General features: G+C 46.1%; 1 protein-coding gene across 2 annotated transcripts in view; it reads left to right on the top strand.

Moving 5' to 3' along the window:
• The window catches only part of LOC112251656 (rho guanine nucleotide exchange factor 18), a 113,519-nt gene that overhangs the window by 74,477 nt on the left and 20,793 nt on the right, over positions 1 to 18,249 (top strand). For both annotated transcript variants that reach the window (XM_042322549.1, XM_042322548.1), the window contains exons 21-28: positions 870 to 1,048; positions 4,643 to 4,716; positions 5,092 to 5,274; positions 13,677 to 13,817; positions 13,955 to 14,079; positions 14,504 to 14,587; positions 14,774 to 14,821; positions 15,687 to 15,872. In XM_042322549.1, coding sequence (XP_042178483.1) covers positions 870 to 1,048; positions 4,643 to 4,716; positions 5,092 to 5,274; positions 13,677 to 13,817; positions 13,955 to 14,079; positions 14,504 to 14,587; positions 14,774 to 14,821; positions 15,687 to 15,872 — 1,020 coding nt within the window. The remainder of the gene's footprint in view (positions 1 to 869; positions 1,049 to 4,642; positions 4,717 to 5,091; positions 5,275 to 13,676; positions 13,818 to 13,954; positions 14,080 to 14,503; positions 14,588 to 14,773; positions 14,822 to 15,686; positions 15,873 to 18,249) is intronic.

Genomic DNA, 18,249 nt, shown 5'->3' with positions numbered 1-18,249 from the left:
CTCTCCAGGAACAGGGTTGTAAACCTACAGGAGTATCTCTCCCAGGGTTGGAGAGCCCTGGTGTAAACCTACAGGAGGGTATCTCTCCAGGAACAGGGTTAGAGAGACCTGGTGTAAACCTACAGGAGGGTAGCTCTCCAGGAACAGGGTTGGAGAGCCCTGGTGTAAACCTACAGGATGGTAGCTCTCCAGGAACAGGGTTAGAGAGACCTGGTGTAAACCTACAGGAGGGTATCTCTCCAGGAACAGGGTTGGAGAGCCCTGGTGTAAACCTGCAGGAGGGTGGGTAACCAGGAACAGGGTTGGAGAGCCCTGGTGTAAACCTACAGGAGGGTATCTCTCCAGGAACAGGGTTAGAGAGACCTGGTGTAAACCTACAGGAGGGTAGCTCTCCAGGAACAGGGTTGGAGAGACCTGGTGTAAACCTACAGGATGGTAGCTCTCCAGGAACAGGGTTGGAGAGACCTGGTGTAAACCTACAGGAGGGTAGCTCTCCAGGTACAGGGTTGGAGAGACCTGGTGTAAACCTACAGGAGGGTAGCTCTCCAGGTACAGGGTTGGAGAGACCTGGTGTAAACCTACAGGAGGGTAGCTCTCCAGGTACAGGGTTGGAGAGACCTGGTGTAAACCTACAGGAGGGTAGCTCTCCAGGTACAGGGTTGGAGAGACCTGGTGTAAACCTACAGGAGGGTAGCTCTCCAGGTACAGGGTTGGAGAGACCTGGTGTAAACCTACAGGAGGGTAGCTCTCCAGGTACAGGGTTGGAGAGCCCTCGTCTAGAACTATGAAAAGTTCCTCCGTTTTGCGTTCTGCTGTTATTCTCTTTCAATGTGACTTGTAGCTGCCTTGACTCTTTTCCCACTCCCTAGGACAACAAGCCCTCAGTGATCTCCCTCCAGAAGTTGATAGTAAGGGAGGTGGCCCACGAGGAGAGGGCCATGTTCCTGATCTGCGCCTCCTCCAATGAGCCGGAGATGTACGAGATCCACACCGCCTCCAAGGAGGAGCGCAACTCCTGGATGACACACATCCGGCAGGCCGTGGAGAGGTACGCACACACACGTGCACACACACACACACACACACACCAGAGCATGTTAATAGAGTTGAGTGGTTGGAAAGGCTCCTCTCCGCAGGAAGAAGGGGAAAAAAAACTGCCTCTCGAAATTCGCTCCATTCATTTCAAATGACAATTTAACCAACACCCATCTATTGTTGTGACTACCGGGACCTACCGTTTAACCAACACCCCTCTATTGTTGTGACTACCGGGACCTACCGTTTAACCACCACCCATCTATTGTTGTGACTACCGGGACCTACCGTTTAACCAACACCCCTCTATTGTTGTGACTACCGGGACCTACCGTTTAACCAACACCCCTCTATTGTTGTGACTACCGGGCCCTACCGTTTAACCAACACCCCTCTATTGTTGTGACTACCGGGACCTACCGTTTAACCAACACCCCTCTATTGTTGTGACTACCGGGACCTACCGTTTAACCAACACCCCTCTATTGTTGTGACTACCGGGACCTACCGTTTGGTTGTGAAGTATTTTAATGAACTACATGAAAAGGTGACTGAGGAAGTGCTTATCATTTTCAAATAGGCTTCATGTCACCGGGACCTACCGTTTAACCAACACCCATCTATTGTTGTGACTAACACCGTTTAACCAACACCCATCTATTGTTGTGACTACCGGGACAGTTTAACCAACACCCATCTAAGAAGGACAGGGACCTACCGTTTAAAATTAATTATTTAGGCAATATTATTTCAAGGCTATAGCCTACAACCGTTTAACCAACACCCATCTATTGTGAAGCATTTACAACAACAGGCTGGAAGGAACATAAAGTCCTCCGACCATTTAAACAGCATTTTGTTGTATTAAATCATTACAGTCTATAAATTATGCATGATAGGCTTTAACCAACACCCTCTATTGTTGTAAATACAAATTAACCAACAAAATGACTTTGAATTAATTTCTACCGTTTAACCAACACCCATCTATTGTTGTGACTGGGACCTACCGTTTGGCTCTATTGTTGTGACTACCGACCTACCCGTTTAACCAACACCCATCTATTGTTGTGACTACCGACCTACCGTTTAACCAACACCCATCTATTGTTGTGACTACCGACCTACCGTTTAACCTTCACCAACCCCTCTATTGTTGTGACTGGTTCCTGTTGGACTACCGGGACCTACCGGGTAACCAACACTCTATTGTAGTGATATCTGATTTACCGTTAGTTCAGGTCTTGTTGTGCAGCTAATAAGTAGAACCCCTCAGTTGTGTTACCGGGAACCGTTTGGTTGTGAAGTATTTTAATGAACTACATGAAAAGGTGACTGTAGGAAGTGCTTATCATTTCAAATAGGCTTCATGTCATATTAAACAGCATATAAACACTCTAAATAGGTCAGGAGACAGACAGGGAGTCTAAGAAGGAAAATTAATTATTTAGGCAATATTATTTCAAGGCTATAGCCTACAAAGAAATACATTGTGAAGCATTTACGACAACAGGCTGGAAGGAACATAAAGTCCTCCGCATTTAAATAGCATTTTGTTGTATTAAATCATTACAGTCTATAAATTATGCATATAGGCTTTGACTTACTTAGAAGTAAATACAAATTAAGCTAAAAATGACTTTGAATTAATTTCTAGAAACGCGAGTTTGGGTAGTTTGTGGCTTCAGGCTCATGCGATGGTTCCTGTAGGTTTTCGGGTCCAACTCTAATTTAGCATATCTGATTTAAGTTAGTTCAGGTCTTGTTGAGCAGCTAATAAGTAGAATCAGCTGTGTTAAATGGGGGTTGGACTGAAAACCCACAGGACGGTAGATCTCCAGAAAGAGGGTTGGACTGAAAACCCACAGGACGGTAGATCTCCAGAAAGAGGGTTGGACTGAAAACCCACAGGACGGTAGATCTCCAGAAAGAGGGTTGGACTGAAAACCCACAGGACGGTAGATCTCCAGGAAAGAGGGTTGGACTGAAAACCCACAGGACGGTAGATCTCCAGAAAGAGGGTTGGACTGAAAACCCACAGGACGGTAGATCTCCAGAAAGAAGGTTGGACTGAACCCACAGGGCAGTAGATCTCCAGGAAGAAGGTTGGACTGAACCCACAGGGCAGTAGATCTCCAGGAAGAAGGTTGGACTGAACCCACAGGACGGTAGATCTCCAGGAAGAAGGTTGGACTGAACCCACAGGGCAGTAGATCTCCAGGAAGAAGGTTGGACTGAACCCACAGGGCAGTAGATCTCCGGGAAGAAGGTTGGACTGAACCCACAGGGCAGTAGATCTCCGGGAAGAAGGTTGGACTGAACCCACAGGCCAGTAGATCTCCGGGAAGAAGGTTGGGCTGCCCTGATAGAACCAAAAATGAATGAAACGTTTAATGTGTGCTTGGGGAGGGGCTTGGTGTGCGTGGGGAGGGGCTTGGCGTGCGTGGGGAGGGGCTTGGCGTGCGCGGGGAGGGGCTTGGCGTGCGTGGGGAGGGGCTTGGCGTGCGTGGGGAGGGGCTTGGCGTGCGTGGGGAGGGGCTTGGCGTGCGTGGGGAGGGGCTTGGCGTGCGTGGGGAGGGGCTTGGCGTGCGTGGGGAGGGGCTTGGCGTGCGTGGGGAGGGGCTTGGCGTGCGTGGGAGGGGCTTGGCGTGCGTGGGGAGGGGCTTGGCGTGCGTGGGGAGGGGCTTGGCGTGCGTGGGGAGGGGCTTGGCGTGCGTGGGGAGGGGCTTGGCGTGCGTGGGGAGGGGCTTGGCGTGCGTGGGGAGGGGCTTGGCGTGCGTGGAGAGGGGCTTGGCGTGCGTGGAGAGGGGCTTGGCGTGCGTGGAGAGGGGCTTGGCGTGAGAGAGTAAATGGGAAGATGTACAGTCACAGCAGAAGAGAAGTCCAGAGGAAGCGAACATAAACGCTCTTACTTTATTCGGCCGTACGCCCCCTCTCGGCCGTACGCCCCCTCTCGGCCGTACAGCTCGTTTACAGGTATTGATGCAGCACTGAGGATCCATTTTGTGTATGCTGTGTTTCACTCCAGGGCCCGTATCCACAAAGCCCCTCAAAGTAGGAGTGCCGATCTAGGATCTGTCCATTTATCTTATTTATTAAGATCGTAAAATCAACTGATCCTAGATCAGCACTCATACTCTGAAATGCTTTTGTGGGTACGTGGCCCAGCTCATTAAAACACATTACTCTGCCTGACCTGTGTCGTTTTAATGTCGACATTTCGTTCACATTTTTTCATTTTCATGACCTTTTACAAGACATGGGATGTCTTGTACCCGGTTACAGACTCAACAACTCTGGCAGTGTTTGTCTTGTGTAAACTTTTCTAATTAATGGAGGTCTGGGTCTTCCTCTCCCAGCACCACCACACAGCCTGTCAACTACGGTTGTTAAGCACGGCGCCACACTATCTTTCACTCCAGCTGAACATATTGTAAAACATCAGGTGGTTTAATACTGCTCCTCAATCGGACTAAGTAGTTAAAAAGAGAACCTCGATACACAGTTGGTCCCCAGTACTGGAGTTGAAACTCTGCTTTGTATCTAAATCCAAGGCTTCGAGTCCTAGCTAACTCGCCTCTCTCGCTCTCTCTGTTTCTCTCGATAGTTGTCCACACACTGAGGAGAGACTCTTCAGTGAGCAGGAGGAGGCTCGAGCCGCCAGATTCAACGAGTTCCAAGGTAACTTACGACGACAGTGACGACAGGACCAATGGCCTCGTCTTTGTAATAGTGTCATGTTGATGCTAGACCACTAGGTGGCGGTCAATAGTGTCATGTTGATGCTAGACCACTAGGTGGCGGTCAATAGTGTCATGTTGATGCTAGACCACTAGGTGGCGGTCAATAGTGTCATGTTGATGCTAGACCACTAGGTGGCGGTCAATAGTGTCATGTTGATGCTAGACCACTAGGTGGCGGTCAATAGTGTCATGTTGATGCTAGACCACTAGGTGGCGGTCATGCACCAGTCAACATTCACCTTTTAATGTTTCTGTTCCTGGCATTTCATGTAACGAACTGTTAATTCTTTCTGTCCCCGTTCTCCTCTCCCAGAGCGTCTGAGCCAGAAGGACTCCCAGATCGTGACGTTGCTGACAGAGAAGCTGCAGCTGTTTTCAGACATGTGTCTGGTGTCTGGTCACGAGGATACGACCTTTCGCTCCCGCCTAATGCTGCGAGGTGACGCCTCAGACCTCCACCAGGGGGAGACACTGCTCAAGGGGACCATCACTGATGGTACAACACACACACATATGCACTTACACAAACACAAGGTACCACACGCACTTACACGAACACAAGGTAACACACACACTTACACAAACACAAGGTAACACACACACTTACACAAACACAAGGTAACACACACACTTACACAAACACAAGGTACCACACGCACTTACACAAACACAAGGTAACACACGCACTTACACAAACACAAGGTAACACACGCACTTACACAAACACAAGGTAACACACACACTTACACAAACACAAGGTAACACTTACACAAACACTTACACAAACACAAGGTAACACACACACTTACACAAACACAAGGTAACACACACACTTACACAAGGTACCACACACACTTACACAAACACAAGGTACCACACACACTTACACAAGGTACCACACACACTTACACAAACACAAGGTACCACACGCACTTACACAAGGTAACACACGCACTTACACAAACACAAGGTAACACACACACACACTTACACAAACACAAGGTACCACACACACTTACACAAACACAAGGTACCACACACACTTACACAAACACAAGGTAACACACACACACACTGTCATATGGTATTGAAAGGAAAAACATATGATTTGAATGAAAGTATTTGTGTAAACAACATGTAAAGGAAGCTCTCATTTCAAATAGGCTGTGTTTCATATTAAACAGGTCGCTCGTCTTTTCAGTTTGCTGCAGCTAGCGACTGGAACGAGCTGCAACAAACACTCAAACTGAACAGTTTTATCTCAATCTCTTAATTCAAAGACTCAAATCATGGACACTCTTACTGACAGTTGTGGCTGCTTTGTGTGATGTATTGTTGTCTCTACCTTCTTGCCCTTTGTGCTGCTGTCTGTGACCAATAATGTTTGTACCCTGTTTTGTGCTGCTACCATGTTGTGTTGCTGTCATGTTGTTGTCGTGTTGCTACCATGTTGTGTTGTCATGTGTTGCTGCCTTGCTCTGTTGTTGTCTTAGGTCTCTCTTTATGTTGTGTTGTCTCCCTTGTCGTGATGTGTGTTTTGTCCTATATATAATATATTTATTTTATTTAATCCCAGGCCCCTGTCCCCGCAGGAATCCGTTTTGCCTTTTGGTAGATAAGAATTTGTTCTTAACTGACTTTCCTCGTTAAATAAAGGTGAAATGAAAACATGAAATGCAGGAGTGGCTTCAGGACAAGTCTAAATGTTTCCCCAAATACAGGTGTCCCAAGCTTGTAGCTTCATACCCAAGATGACTTGAGGCTGTAATCGCTGTCAAAGGTGCTTCAACAAAGTACTGAGTAAAGGGTCTGAATACTTGTGTAAATGTAATATTAATTAAAAAATCTAATTTAAAAAAAAAAAAAAAAAAAAAAATATATATAAAATTAACAGTCTAAATAGGTCAGGTGCCAGACAGGGAGCTTAAGAAAGAAAATGTAATTATTTAGGCTATATTATTTAACGGCTACAGCCTACAAATAAATAAATGGTGAAGCGAGTCACTAGGCTGGGAGGGACGTTTCACCTAAAATGACACCCTTATCTATCTGGCTGTAGCTCAGGACCTGAAGTAAGGATATGCATATTCCTGGTACCATTTGAAAGGAAACGCTTTGAAGTTTGTGGAAATGTGAAATGAATGTAGGAGAATATAACACATTAGATCTGGTAATAGATAATATAACGAGAAAAACATGAGTTTTCTATTTCTTTTGTTCCATCTTTGAAATGCAAGAGATGGGCCATTATATCACTTAGGAGTCTAGGCGCAATTTAAATGTTGGCCACTAGGTTGCAGCAGTGTGCGCAACGTTTCAGACTGATCCAATAAATACATTTTTTTAATTTAAAAAAAAATCTATTTAACCTTTATATTTAACTAGGTAAATCAGTTAAGAACAAATTCTTATTTACAATGATGGCCTACCAAAAGGTCTCCTGCTGGGCCTCCTGCTGGGATTAAAAATAAATTAAATAAAAATCTAGGACAAAACACATGACGAGAGACAACACAAAAAAAAAGAGACAACACTACATAAAGAGATCTAAGACGACAACAACATCATGGTAGCAACACAACATGACGACAACATGGTAGCAACACAACATGACGACAACATGGTAGCAACACAACATGACGACAACATGGTAGCAACATAAGGGTACAAACATTGTTGGGCACAGACAACAGCACAAAGGGCAAGAAGGTAGAGACAACACACTACTGTTCAAACTGTTGTATCTAGTCTGCCCAATCCCGTACGTCCACAGTTTCAGCCCCCCTCTGGCAGGCTATTCAGTAACTAAAGGCTGTCTCTCCATGCCTCCTGGTCCGAGGCTTTGGGATAGTTAAAAGGATGTCTCTCCATGCCTCTTGGTCCTAGGCTTTGAGATAGTTAAGACTGTCTCTCTCCATGCCTCTTGGTCCTAGGCTTTGAGATAGTTAAAAGACTGTCTCTCTCCATGCCTCTTGGTCCTAGGCTTTGAGATAGTTAAGACTGTCTCTCTCCATGCCTCTTGGTCCTAGGCTTTGAGATAGTTAAAAGACTGTCTCTCTCCATGCCTCTTGGTCCTAGGCTTTGGGATAGTTAAAAGGATGTCTCTCCATGCCTCTTGGTCCTAGGCTTTGAGATAGTTAAAAGACTGTCTCTCTCCATGCCTCTTGGTCCTAGGCTTTGAGATAGTTAAGACTGTCTCTCTCCATGCCTCTTGGTCCTAGGCTTTGAGATAGTTAAGACTGTCTCTCTCCATGCCTCTTGGTCCTAGGCTTTGGGATAGTTAAGACTGTCTCTCTCCATGCCTCTTGGTCCTAGGCTTTGGGATAGTTAAAAGACTGTCTCTCTCCATGCCTCTTGGTCCTAGGCTTTGGGATAGTTAAAAGACTGTCTCTCTCCATGCCTCTTGGTCCCAGGCTTTGGGATAGTTAAGACTGTCTCTCTCCATGCCTCTTGGTCCTAGGCTTTGGGATAGTTAAAAGACTGTCTCTCTCCATGCCTCTTGGTCCTAGGCTTTGAGATAGTTAAAAGGATGTCTCTCCATGCCTCTTGGTCCCAGGCTTTGGGATAGTTAAAAGGACCTGAGGGACCTACTGGGTACAGAACTTAAAAGCTGACATGTATTGTGGTGCACAATCATGGATTGGATTGATTTAAAAACCAATAGAATAATATTAAAATGTATTCTAAAACTCACAGGCAGTCAGTGTTTAAAACCAGTGTAATATGTGCTCTCCGTCTGGTCTTGGTCTGTATCTGTGCTGCAGCATTCTGTATGTTTTGCAGCTGATGGCTTTCTTGGGTAGACCAGACAGGAGAGCATTACAGTAGTCAAGCCTGCTTGTAATAAAAGCATGGATGAGTCTCTCTGTATCAGCCTGAGGGAGAAATGGCCGCACCTTTGCAATGTTCCTCAGGTGGTAAAAGCTATTTTGGTCACATTCCTAATGTGTGATTTGAAATTTAGTTAAGAATCTAAAATAAGGCCTAGGTTTTTTTTTAACCTGGTCTTATCTTTATTTCCTGTGAATTGAAATGTGCTGCCAGATTCTCTCTCTGTACTTTGACTCCAGCTGGTCTGTCATATTATAATAGAGACAGTATATCTAGCTGGTCTGTCATATTATAATAGAGACAGTATATCTAGCTGGTCTGTCATATTATAATAGAGACAGTAGATCCAGCTGGTCTGTCATATTATAATAGAGACAGTATATCCAGCTGGTCTGTCATATTATAATAGAGACAGTATATCCAGCTGGTCTGTCATATTATAATAGAGACAGTATATCCAGCTGGTCTGTCATATTATAATAGAGACAGTATATCCAGCTGGTCTGTCATATTATAATAGAGACAGTATATCTAGCTGGTCTGTCATATTATAATAGAGACAGTATATCCAGCTGGTCTGTCATATTATAATAGAGACAGTATATCTAGCTGGTCTGTCATATTATAATAGAGACAGTATATCCAGCTGGTCTGTCATATTATAATAGAGACAGTATATCTAGCTGGTCTGTCATATTATAATAGAGACAGTATATCTAGCTGGTCTGTCATATTATAATAGAGACAGTATATCTAGCTGGTCTGTCATATTATAATAGAGACAGTAGATCCAGCTGGTCTGTCATATTATAATAGAGACAATAGATCTAGCTGGTCTGTCATATTATAATAGAGACAGTAGATCTAGCTGGTCTGTCATATTATAATAGAGACAGTATATCTAGCTGGTCTGTCATATTATAATAGAGACAGTAGATCCAGCTGGTCTGTCATATTATAATAGAGACAGTAGATCCAGCTGGTCTGTCATATTATAATAGAGACAGTAGATCTAGCTGGTCTGTCATATTATAATAGAGACAGTATATCCAGCTGGTCTGTCATATTATAATAGAGACAGTATATCCAGCTGGTCTGTCATATTATAATAGAGACAATATATCTAGCTGGTCTGTCATATTATAATAGAGACAATAGATCTAGCTGGTCTGTCATATTATAATAGAGACAATAGATCTAGCTGGTCTGTCATATTATAATAGAGACAGTAGATCTAGCTGGTCTGTCATATTATAATAGAGACAGTATATCTAGCTGGTCTGTCATATTATAATAGAGACAATAGATCTAGCTGGTCTGTCATATTATAATAGAGACAGTATATCCAGCTGGTCTGTCATATTATAATAGAGACAATAGATCTAGCTGGTCTGTCATATTATAATAGATACAATAGATCTAGCTGGTCTGTCATATTATAATAGAGACAGTATATCTAGCTGGTCTGTCATATTATAATAGAGACAATAGATCTAGCTGGTCTGTCATATTATAATAGAGACAGTATATCCAGCTGGTCTGACATATTATAATAGAGACAGTATATCCAGCTGGTCTGTCATATTATAACAGAGACAATATATCTAGCTGGTCTGTCATATTATAATAGAGACAATAGATCTAGCTGGTCTGTCATATTATAATAGAGACAATAGATCTAGCTGGTCTGTCATATTATAATAGAGACAGTAGATCTAGCTGGTCTGTCATATTATAATAGAGACAGTATATCTAGCTGGTCTGTCATATTATAATAGAGACAGTATATCCAGCTGGTCTGTCATATTATAATAGAGACAGTAGATCTAGCTGGTCTGTCATATTATAATAGAGACAGTATATCCAGCTGGTCTGTCATATTATAATAGAGACAGTAGATCCAGCTGGTCTGTCATATTATAATAGAGACAATAGATCTAGCTGGTCTGTCATATTATAATAGAGACAGTATATCCAGCTGGTCTGTCATATTATAATAGAGACAATAGATCTAGCTGGTCTGTCATATTATAATAGAGACAATAGATCTAGCTGGTCTGTCATATTATAATAGAGACAATAGATCTAGCTGGTCTGTCATATTATAATAGAGACAGTATATCTAGCTGGTCTGTCATATTATAATAGAGACAATAGATCTAGCTGGTCTGTCATATTATAATAGAGACAGTATATCTAGCTGGTCTGTCATATTATAATAGAGACAATAGATCTAGCTGGTCTGTCATATTATAATAGATACAATAGATCTAGCTGGTCTGTCATATTATAATAGAGACAATAGATCTAACTGGTCTGTCATATTATAATAGAGACAGTAGATCCAGCTGGTCTGTCATATTATAATAGAGACAGTAGATCCAGCTGGTCTGTCATATTATAATAGAGACAGTAGATCCAGCTGGTCTGTCATATTATAATAGAGACAGTAGATCTAGCTGGTCTGTCATATTATAATAGAGACAGTAGATCTAGCTGGTCTGTCATATTATAATAGAGACACTAGATCTAGCTGGTCTGTCATATTATAATAGAGACAGTATATCTAGCTGGTCTATCATAATATAATAGCGACAGCAGATCTAGCTGGTCAGTCATATTATAATAGAGGCAGTAGATCTAGCTGGTCTGTCATATTATAATAGAGACAATAGATCTAGCTGGTATGTCATATTATAATAGAGACAGTAGATCTAGCTGGTCTGTCATATTATAATAGAGACAATAGATCTAGCTGGTCTGTCATATTATAATAGAGACAGTAGATCTAGCTGGTCTATCATAATATAATAGAGACAGTAGATCTAGCTGGTCTGTCATATTATAATAGAGACAGTATATCTAGCTGGTCTGTCATATTATAATAGAGACAGTAGATCTAGCTGGTCTGTCATATTATAATAGAGACAATAGATCTAGCTGGTCTGTCATATTATAATAGAGACAGTATATCTAGCTGGTCTGTCATATTATAATAGAGACAATAGATCTAGCTGGTCTGTCATATTATAATAGAGACAATAGATCTAGCTGGTCTGTCATATTATAATAGAGACAGTATATCCAGCTGGTCTGTCATATTATAATAGAGACAGTATATCTAGCTGGTCTGTCATATTATAATAGAGACAATAGATCTAGCTGGTCTGTCATATTATAATAGAGACAGTATATCTAGCTGGTCTGTCATATTATAATAGAGACAGTAGATCTAGCTGGTCTGTCATATTATAATAGAGACAGTAGCTGGTCTGTCATATTATAATAGAGACAATAGATCTAGCTGGTCTGTCATATTATAATAGAGACAGTAGATCTAGCTGGTCTGTCATATTATAATAGAGACAATAGATCTAGCTGGTCTGTCATATTATAATAGAGACAATAGATCTAGCTGGTCTGTCATATTATAATAGAGACAGTATATCCAGCTGGTCTGTCATATTATAATAGAGACAGTATATCTAGCTGGTCTGTCATATTATAATAGAGACAGTATATCTAGCTGGTCTGTCATATTATAATAGAGACAATAGATCTAGCTGGTCTGTCATATTATAATAGAGACAGTATATCCAGCTGGTCTGTCATATTATAATAGAGACAGTAGATCTAGCTGGTCTGTCATATTATAATAGAGACAGTATATCAGCTGGTCTGTCATATTATAATAGAGACAGTATATCTAGCTGGTCTGTCATATTATAATAGAGACAATAGATCTAGCTGGTCTGTCATATTATAATAGAGACAGTAGATCTAGCTGGTCTGTCATATTATAATAGAGACAGTAGATCTAGCTGGTCTGTCATATTATAATAGAGACAATAGATCTAGCTGGTCTGTCATATTATAATAGAGACAGTATATCTAGCTGGTCTGTCATATTATAATAGAGACAATAGATCTAGCTGGTCTGTCATATTATAATAGAGACAGTATATCTAGCTGGTCTGTCATATTATAATAGAGACAGTATATCCAGCTGTCTGTCATATTATAATAGAGACAGTAGATCTAGCTGGTCTGTCATATTATAATAGAGACAGTAGATCTAGCTGGTCTGTCATATTATAATAGAGACAGTAGATGTAGCTGGTCTGTCATATTATAAAAGAGACAGTATATCTAGCTGGTCTGTCATATTATAATAGAGACAGTAGATCTAGCTGGTCTGTCATATTATAATAGAGACAGTAGATCTAGCTGGTCTGTCATATTATAATAGAGACAGTAGATCTAGCTGGTCTGTCATAATATAATAGAGACAATATATCTAGCTGGTCTGTCATATTATAATAGAGACAGTAGATCTAGCTGGTCTGTCATATTATAATAGAGACAGTAGATCAAGCTGGTCTGTCATATTATAATAGAGACAGTAGATCTAGCTGGTCTGTCATATTCATAAGAAATGTGCTGCCAGATTCTCTCTCTGTACTTTGACTCCAGCAATAAGAAACTTCTTGTTTTATTCAGCTGGAGGAAGTTGTGAGTCATCTAAATATTTAAATCACTTAATGCAGTCTTAATTTATCCGTGGAGAGAACGTTTACTGTGTCACCAGATGATTTTCAGTTGTGTATCGTCTCTGTGACAGTGAAAATCAATGCGTTGCTTTCTAATAACAGTGCCAAGGTACCTCGATTAATTTAATCAGGTGTGTTAGATCTGTTACCACGGGAGGGTCGGCTCCTCGCTACAACCGTCTGTTACCGTAGGAGGGTCGGCTCCTCGCTGCACCCGTCTGTTACCACGGGAGGGTCGGCTCCTCGCTGCACCCGTCTGTTACCGTAGGAGGGTCGGCTCCTCGCTACAACCGTCTGTTACCGTAGGAGGGTCGGCTCCTCGCTACACCCATCTGTTACTACAGGAGGGTCGGCTCCTCGCTGCACCCGTCTGTTACCACAGGAGGGTCGGCTCCTCGCTGCACCCATCTGTTACTACAGGAGGGTCGGCTCCTCGCAAATCTTGTCCTATCATAAAGACAGCCTTGAAACATTGTTAATCTCTCTCTCTCCTCTCCCCCCGCCTCCCCCTCCACAGTGGAGAGTCTTCAGAACCTGTTGCTGTCTGGTGTGAGAGAGCCAGCTTCTCGTCTAGAGGAGGGTTCAGGATCCGGGGCTCTGCCCAGGAGAGCAGACACCTTCGGGGGCTATGACAGCAGGCCCATCATCCTCAACAAGAGTGAGTCCACTCCGTCTGCCTGCTCTGAGCCCCGTATCCACAAAGCATCTTAGAGTACGAATGCTGATCTAAACTCTGTCCATAGAATCATGTATTATGATCTAAAAGGTGTTTGACTCTGTTTGTGTGCGTGTTAGAAGGCATTGTGAAGAAGAAGAACCACAGTGGAGGGGACAGGGCCAGAGACGAGACCCAGAAAGGCTGCTCTGACCCCCAGCTTACAAAGATCCAGGCTAGTCAGCAGACCTTGGAGCAGCCACAGGTGGGTCAAATATACAAACACACACCCTACACAACAGTGTGTAATTGTGTGTGTAATGGGGTTGTGTGTGTGTAATGGGGTTGTGGGGGTGTGTAATGGGGTGGGGGTGTGTAATGGGAGTGGGTGTGTGTGTAATGGTGGGGGTGTGTGTGCGTGTGTGTGTAATGGGGGGTGTGTAATGGTGGAGATGTGTGTGTAATGGGGGATATGTGTGTGTGTGTGTGTGTGTTATGGGGGTATATGTGTAATGGGGGTTGTGTGTGTGTGTAATGGGGTGTGTGTGTAATGGGGGGTGTGTGTGTGTGTGTGTGTAATGTGTGTGTGTAATGGTGTGTGTGTAATGGGGGTTGTGTGTGTGTGTAATGGGGGTTGTGTGTGTGTGTGTGTGATGGTGGGCGTGGTGTGTATAATGTGTGATGTACAGGCGGATGATGATGATGAGGAGGAGGAAGAGGCCTCTCCAGCCACCTGGAACCCCATCTGGTCTAACACCTTCCCCGAGGCTGAGGTAGGAGATGTGCTCATTTCAGTTGGTATTTTAACCTCTGTTAAGCTTCTTCATCCTTATGCGTTATTATGGCCTCTAATAAGGTGTCCAAACCATTGGTATAAAACAGTCGTGTATCTATGGCGCTAACCTACAGTTGTCTGTTGACCTTCTCTTTCCTACCGTTCCTGTTTCTGCCTCAACTAGTTCTTTGACCGGGTGCTGATGCTGTCCCAGAGACTCTACAGCCTGCAGGTAACCACTCACTTTTCCTAGGTACCCTCTCGACAACCTCTCAACATACTCCACATGACATGTAGCTCTCCTCCAGTCCAGTCCTGTCCTGTCTGTGTGTGTGACTGGGCCATGAACAGTCAACAGGACTGCAGTCTTCTTACCAGGGCTAGACCCCAAATACTAGTCTGTTTGTATGTGAACAAAAATGTTTAAATGACATCACATGGAGACTGCTAGACTCGCCTTTTGATTGGTTATGGTCTGTGACCACAAGCCTTATCCTTTCAATAAGTTGACCCACATCTCCCCTCCCTCCCCCTCCCGTGCTCCCCTCCCTTCGTCCCCGTGCCCCCTCCCTCCCCCTCCCGTGCCTCCCTCCCCCTCCCGTGCTCCCCTCCCTTGGTCCCCGTGCCCCCTCCCTCCCCTCCCGTGCTCCCCTCCCTTCCTGTCTCCCCTCCCTCCCCTCCCGTGCTCCCCTCCCTTCGTCCCCGTGCCCCCTCCCTTCCTGTCTCCCCTCCCTCCCCTCCCGTGCTCCCCTCCCTTCCTGTCTCCCCTCCCTCCCCTCCCGTGCTCCCCTCTCTTCGTCCCCGTGCCCCCCCCTCCCCCCCCCGTGCCTCCCTCCCCTCCCGTGCCTCCCTCCCTTGGTCCCCGTGCCCCCTCCCTCCCCTCCCGTGCTCCCCTCCCTTCCTGTCTCCCCTCCCTCCCCTCCCGTGCCCCCTCCCTCCCCTCCCGTGCCTCCCTCCACTCCCGTGCTCCCCTCCCTCCCCTCCCGTGCTCCCCTCCCTTGGTCCCCGTGCCCGCCTCCCTCCCCCCGTGCCTCCCTCCCCTCCCTGCCTCCCTCCCCTCCCGTGCTCCCCTCCCTTCCTGTCTCCCCTCCCTTCAGGCCATCATCGCCAAGCAGGACAGCCACATCGAGCTACAACGCGCCTCCCTCACCGAGCGCGCCTCCTTCCCTGGCCGTCACCGCGGCAACGTTCTCCTGGAGCAGGAGAAACAGAGGACGCTGGCCCTGCAGAGGGAGGAGCTGGCCAGCTTCCACAAGCTGCAGTCACAGCACCGTCAGGAGCAGGTGGGACTCAGTGGAAATGGTCCTTCATGTGATTTATCCTAGCCTTCCCGGGTTGTCTTCATTCCAACTCCGCGTGAAGGTGATTAAAGGTCACAATGCTCGGAGAAAGGCACCACGTTAGTATGAGCATCATGATTCATTCTGCACAAACAAAAAGCTGTGCCCCCCCCAAACCTCTTTCTCAATGCTAAGGACCCAGAGCACGTTCTGCGCATGTTATTTTACACACAAAATGTTTTCTATGTAGCTGCCTCCCCCCTTCCAAGTTTTTCTCTTTTCCCCCCTCCCTCCACGTTTCTCTCTCTACTCCCCCCTCCCTCCACGTTTTCTCTCTCTACTCCCCTCCCCCCTCCCTCCACGTTTCTCTCTCTACTCCCCCCTCCCTCCACGTTTTCTCTCTCTACACCCTCCCTCCACGTTTCTCTCTCTCTACACCCCCCTCCCTCCACGTTTCTCTCTCTACCCCCCTCCCCCTCCCTCCACGTTTCTCTCTCTCTACTCCCCCTCCCTCCACGTTTCTCTCTCTCTACTCCCCCTCCCTCCACGTTTTCTCTCTCTCTCCCCCTCCCTCCACGTTTCTCTCTCTCTACTCCCCCCCCTCCCTCCACGTTTCTCTCTCTCTACTCCCCCTCCCTCCACGTTTCTCTCTCTCTACTCCCCCTCCCTCCCCACGTTTCTCTCTCTCTACTCCCCCTCCCTCCACGTTTCTCTCTCTACTCCCCCCCCTCCCTCCACGTTTTCTCTCTCTCTCCTCCCCCTCCCACGTTTCTCTCTCTCTCTCCCCCCCCTCCACGTTTCTCTCTCTCTCCCCCTCCCTCCCCTCCCCCCTCCCTCCACGTTTCTCTCTCTCTCCCTCCCCCCTCCCTCCACGTTTCTCTCTCTCTACTCCCCCTCCCTCCACGTTTCTCTCTCTCTACTCCCCCTCCCTCCACGTTTCTCTCTCTCTACTCCCCCTCCCTCCACGTTTCTCTCTCTACTACTCCCCCTCCCTCCACGTTCTCTCTCTCTCCCCCTCCCTCCACGTTTCCCCCCTCCCTCCACGTTTCTCTCTCTACTCTCCCCCCCCCTCCCTCCACGTTTCTCTCTCTACTCCCCCCTCCCCCCTCCCTCCACGTTTCTCTCTCTACTCCCCCTCCCTCCACGTTTCTCTCTTCCCCCTCCCTCCACGTTTCTTCTCTCTCCCCCCCCTACTCCCCCCCTCCACGTTTCTCTCTCTACTCCCCCCTCCCTCCACGTTTCTCTCTCTACTCCCCCCCCTCCACGTTTCTCTCTCTACCCCCCTCCCTCCACGTTTCTCTCTCTACTCCCCCTCCCTCCTCGTTTCTCTCTTTACTCCCCCTCCCTCCACGTTTCTCTCTTTACTCCCCCCTCCCTCCACGTTTCTCTCTCTACACCCCCTCCCTCCACGTTTCTCTCTCTACTCCCCCCTCCCTCCACGTTTTCTCTCTCTCTCCCCCTCCCTCCCCCTCCCTCCACGTTTCTCTCTCTCTACTCCCCCTCCCTCCACGTTTCTCTCTCTCTACTCCCCCTCCCTCCCCCTCCCTCCACGTTTCTCTCTCTACTCCCCCTCCCTCCACGTTTCTCTCTCTCTACTCCCCCCCCCTCCACATTTCTGTCTCTCTACTCCCCCTCCCTCCACGTTTCTGTCTCTCTACTCCCCCCTCCCTCCACGTTTCTGTCTCTCTACTCCCCCCCCTCCACGTTTCTGTCTCTCTACTCCCCCTCCCTCCACGTTTTTCTCTCTCTCTACTCCCCCTCCCTCCACGTTTCTCTTCTCTCTCTCTACTCCCCCTCCCTCCACGTTTCTCTCTCTCTACTCCCCCCTCCCTCCACGTTTTCTCTCTCTCTACTCCCGTTTCTCCCCCTCCCCCTCCACGTTTCTCTCTCTCTCTACCCCCCCTCCCCCTCCACGTTTCTCTCTCTACTCCCCCTCCCTCCACGTTTCTCTCTCTCTACTCCCCCCTCCCTCCACGTTTCTCTCTCTCTACTCCCCCTCCCTCCACGTTTCTCTCTTACTCAACGTTTACAATGATGACTACATCTCAATAATTAGACTGGCTGTCTGCCTCCTGCTGTAGCCAACGTTTACAATGATGACTACATCTGTAATTAGACTGGCTGTCTGCCTCCTGCTATAGCCAACGTTTACAGTGATGACTACATCTCTAATTAGACTGGCTGTCTGCCTCCTGCTGTAGCCAACGTTTACAATGATGACTACATCTCTAATTAGACTGGCTGTCTGCCTCCTGCTATAGCCAACGTTTACAGTGATGACTACATCTCTAATTAGACTGGCTGTCTGCCTCCTGCTGTAGTCAACGTTTACAGTGATGACTACATCTCTAATTAGACTGGCTGTCTGCCTCCTGCTGTA

Source organism: Oncorhynchus tshawytscha, linkage group LG05 (genome assembly GCF_018296145.1).
Source record: "Oncorhynchus tshawytscha isolate Ot180627B linkage group LG05, Otsh_v2.0, whole genome shotgun sequence".
NCBI classification, from domain to species: Eukaryota; Metazoa; Chordata; class Actinopteri; order Salmoniformes; family Salmonidae; genus Oncorhynchus; species Oncorhynchus tshawytscha.
Note: the sequence above shows the minus strand (reverse complement) of the source record. Positions and strands in the feature narration are given on the sequence as shown.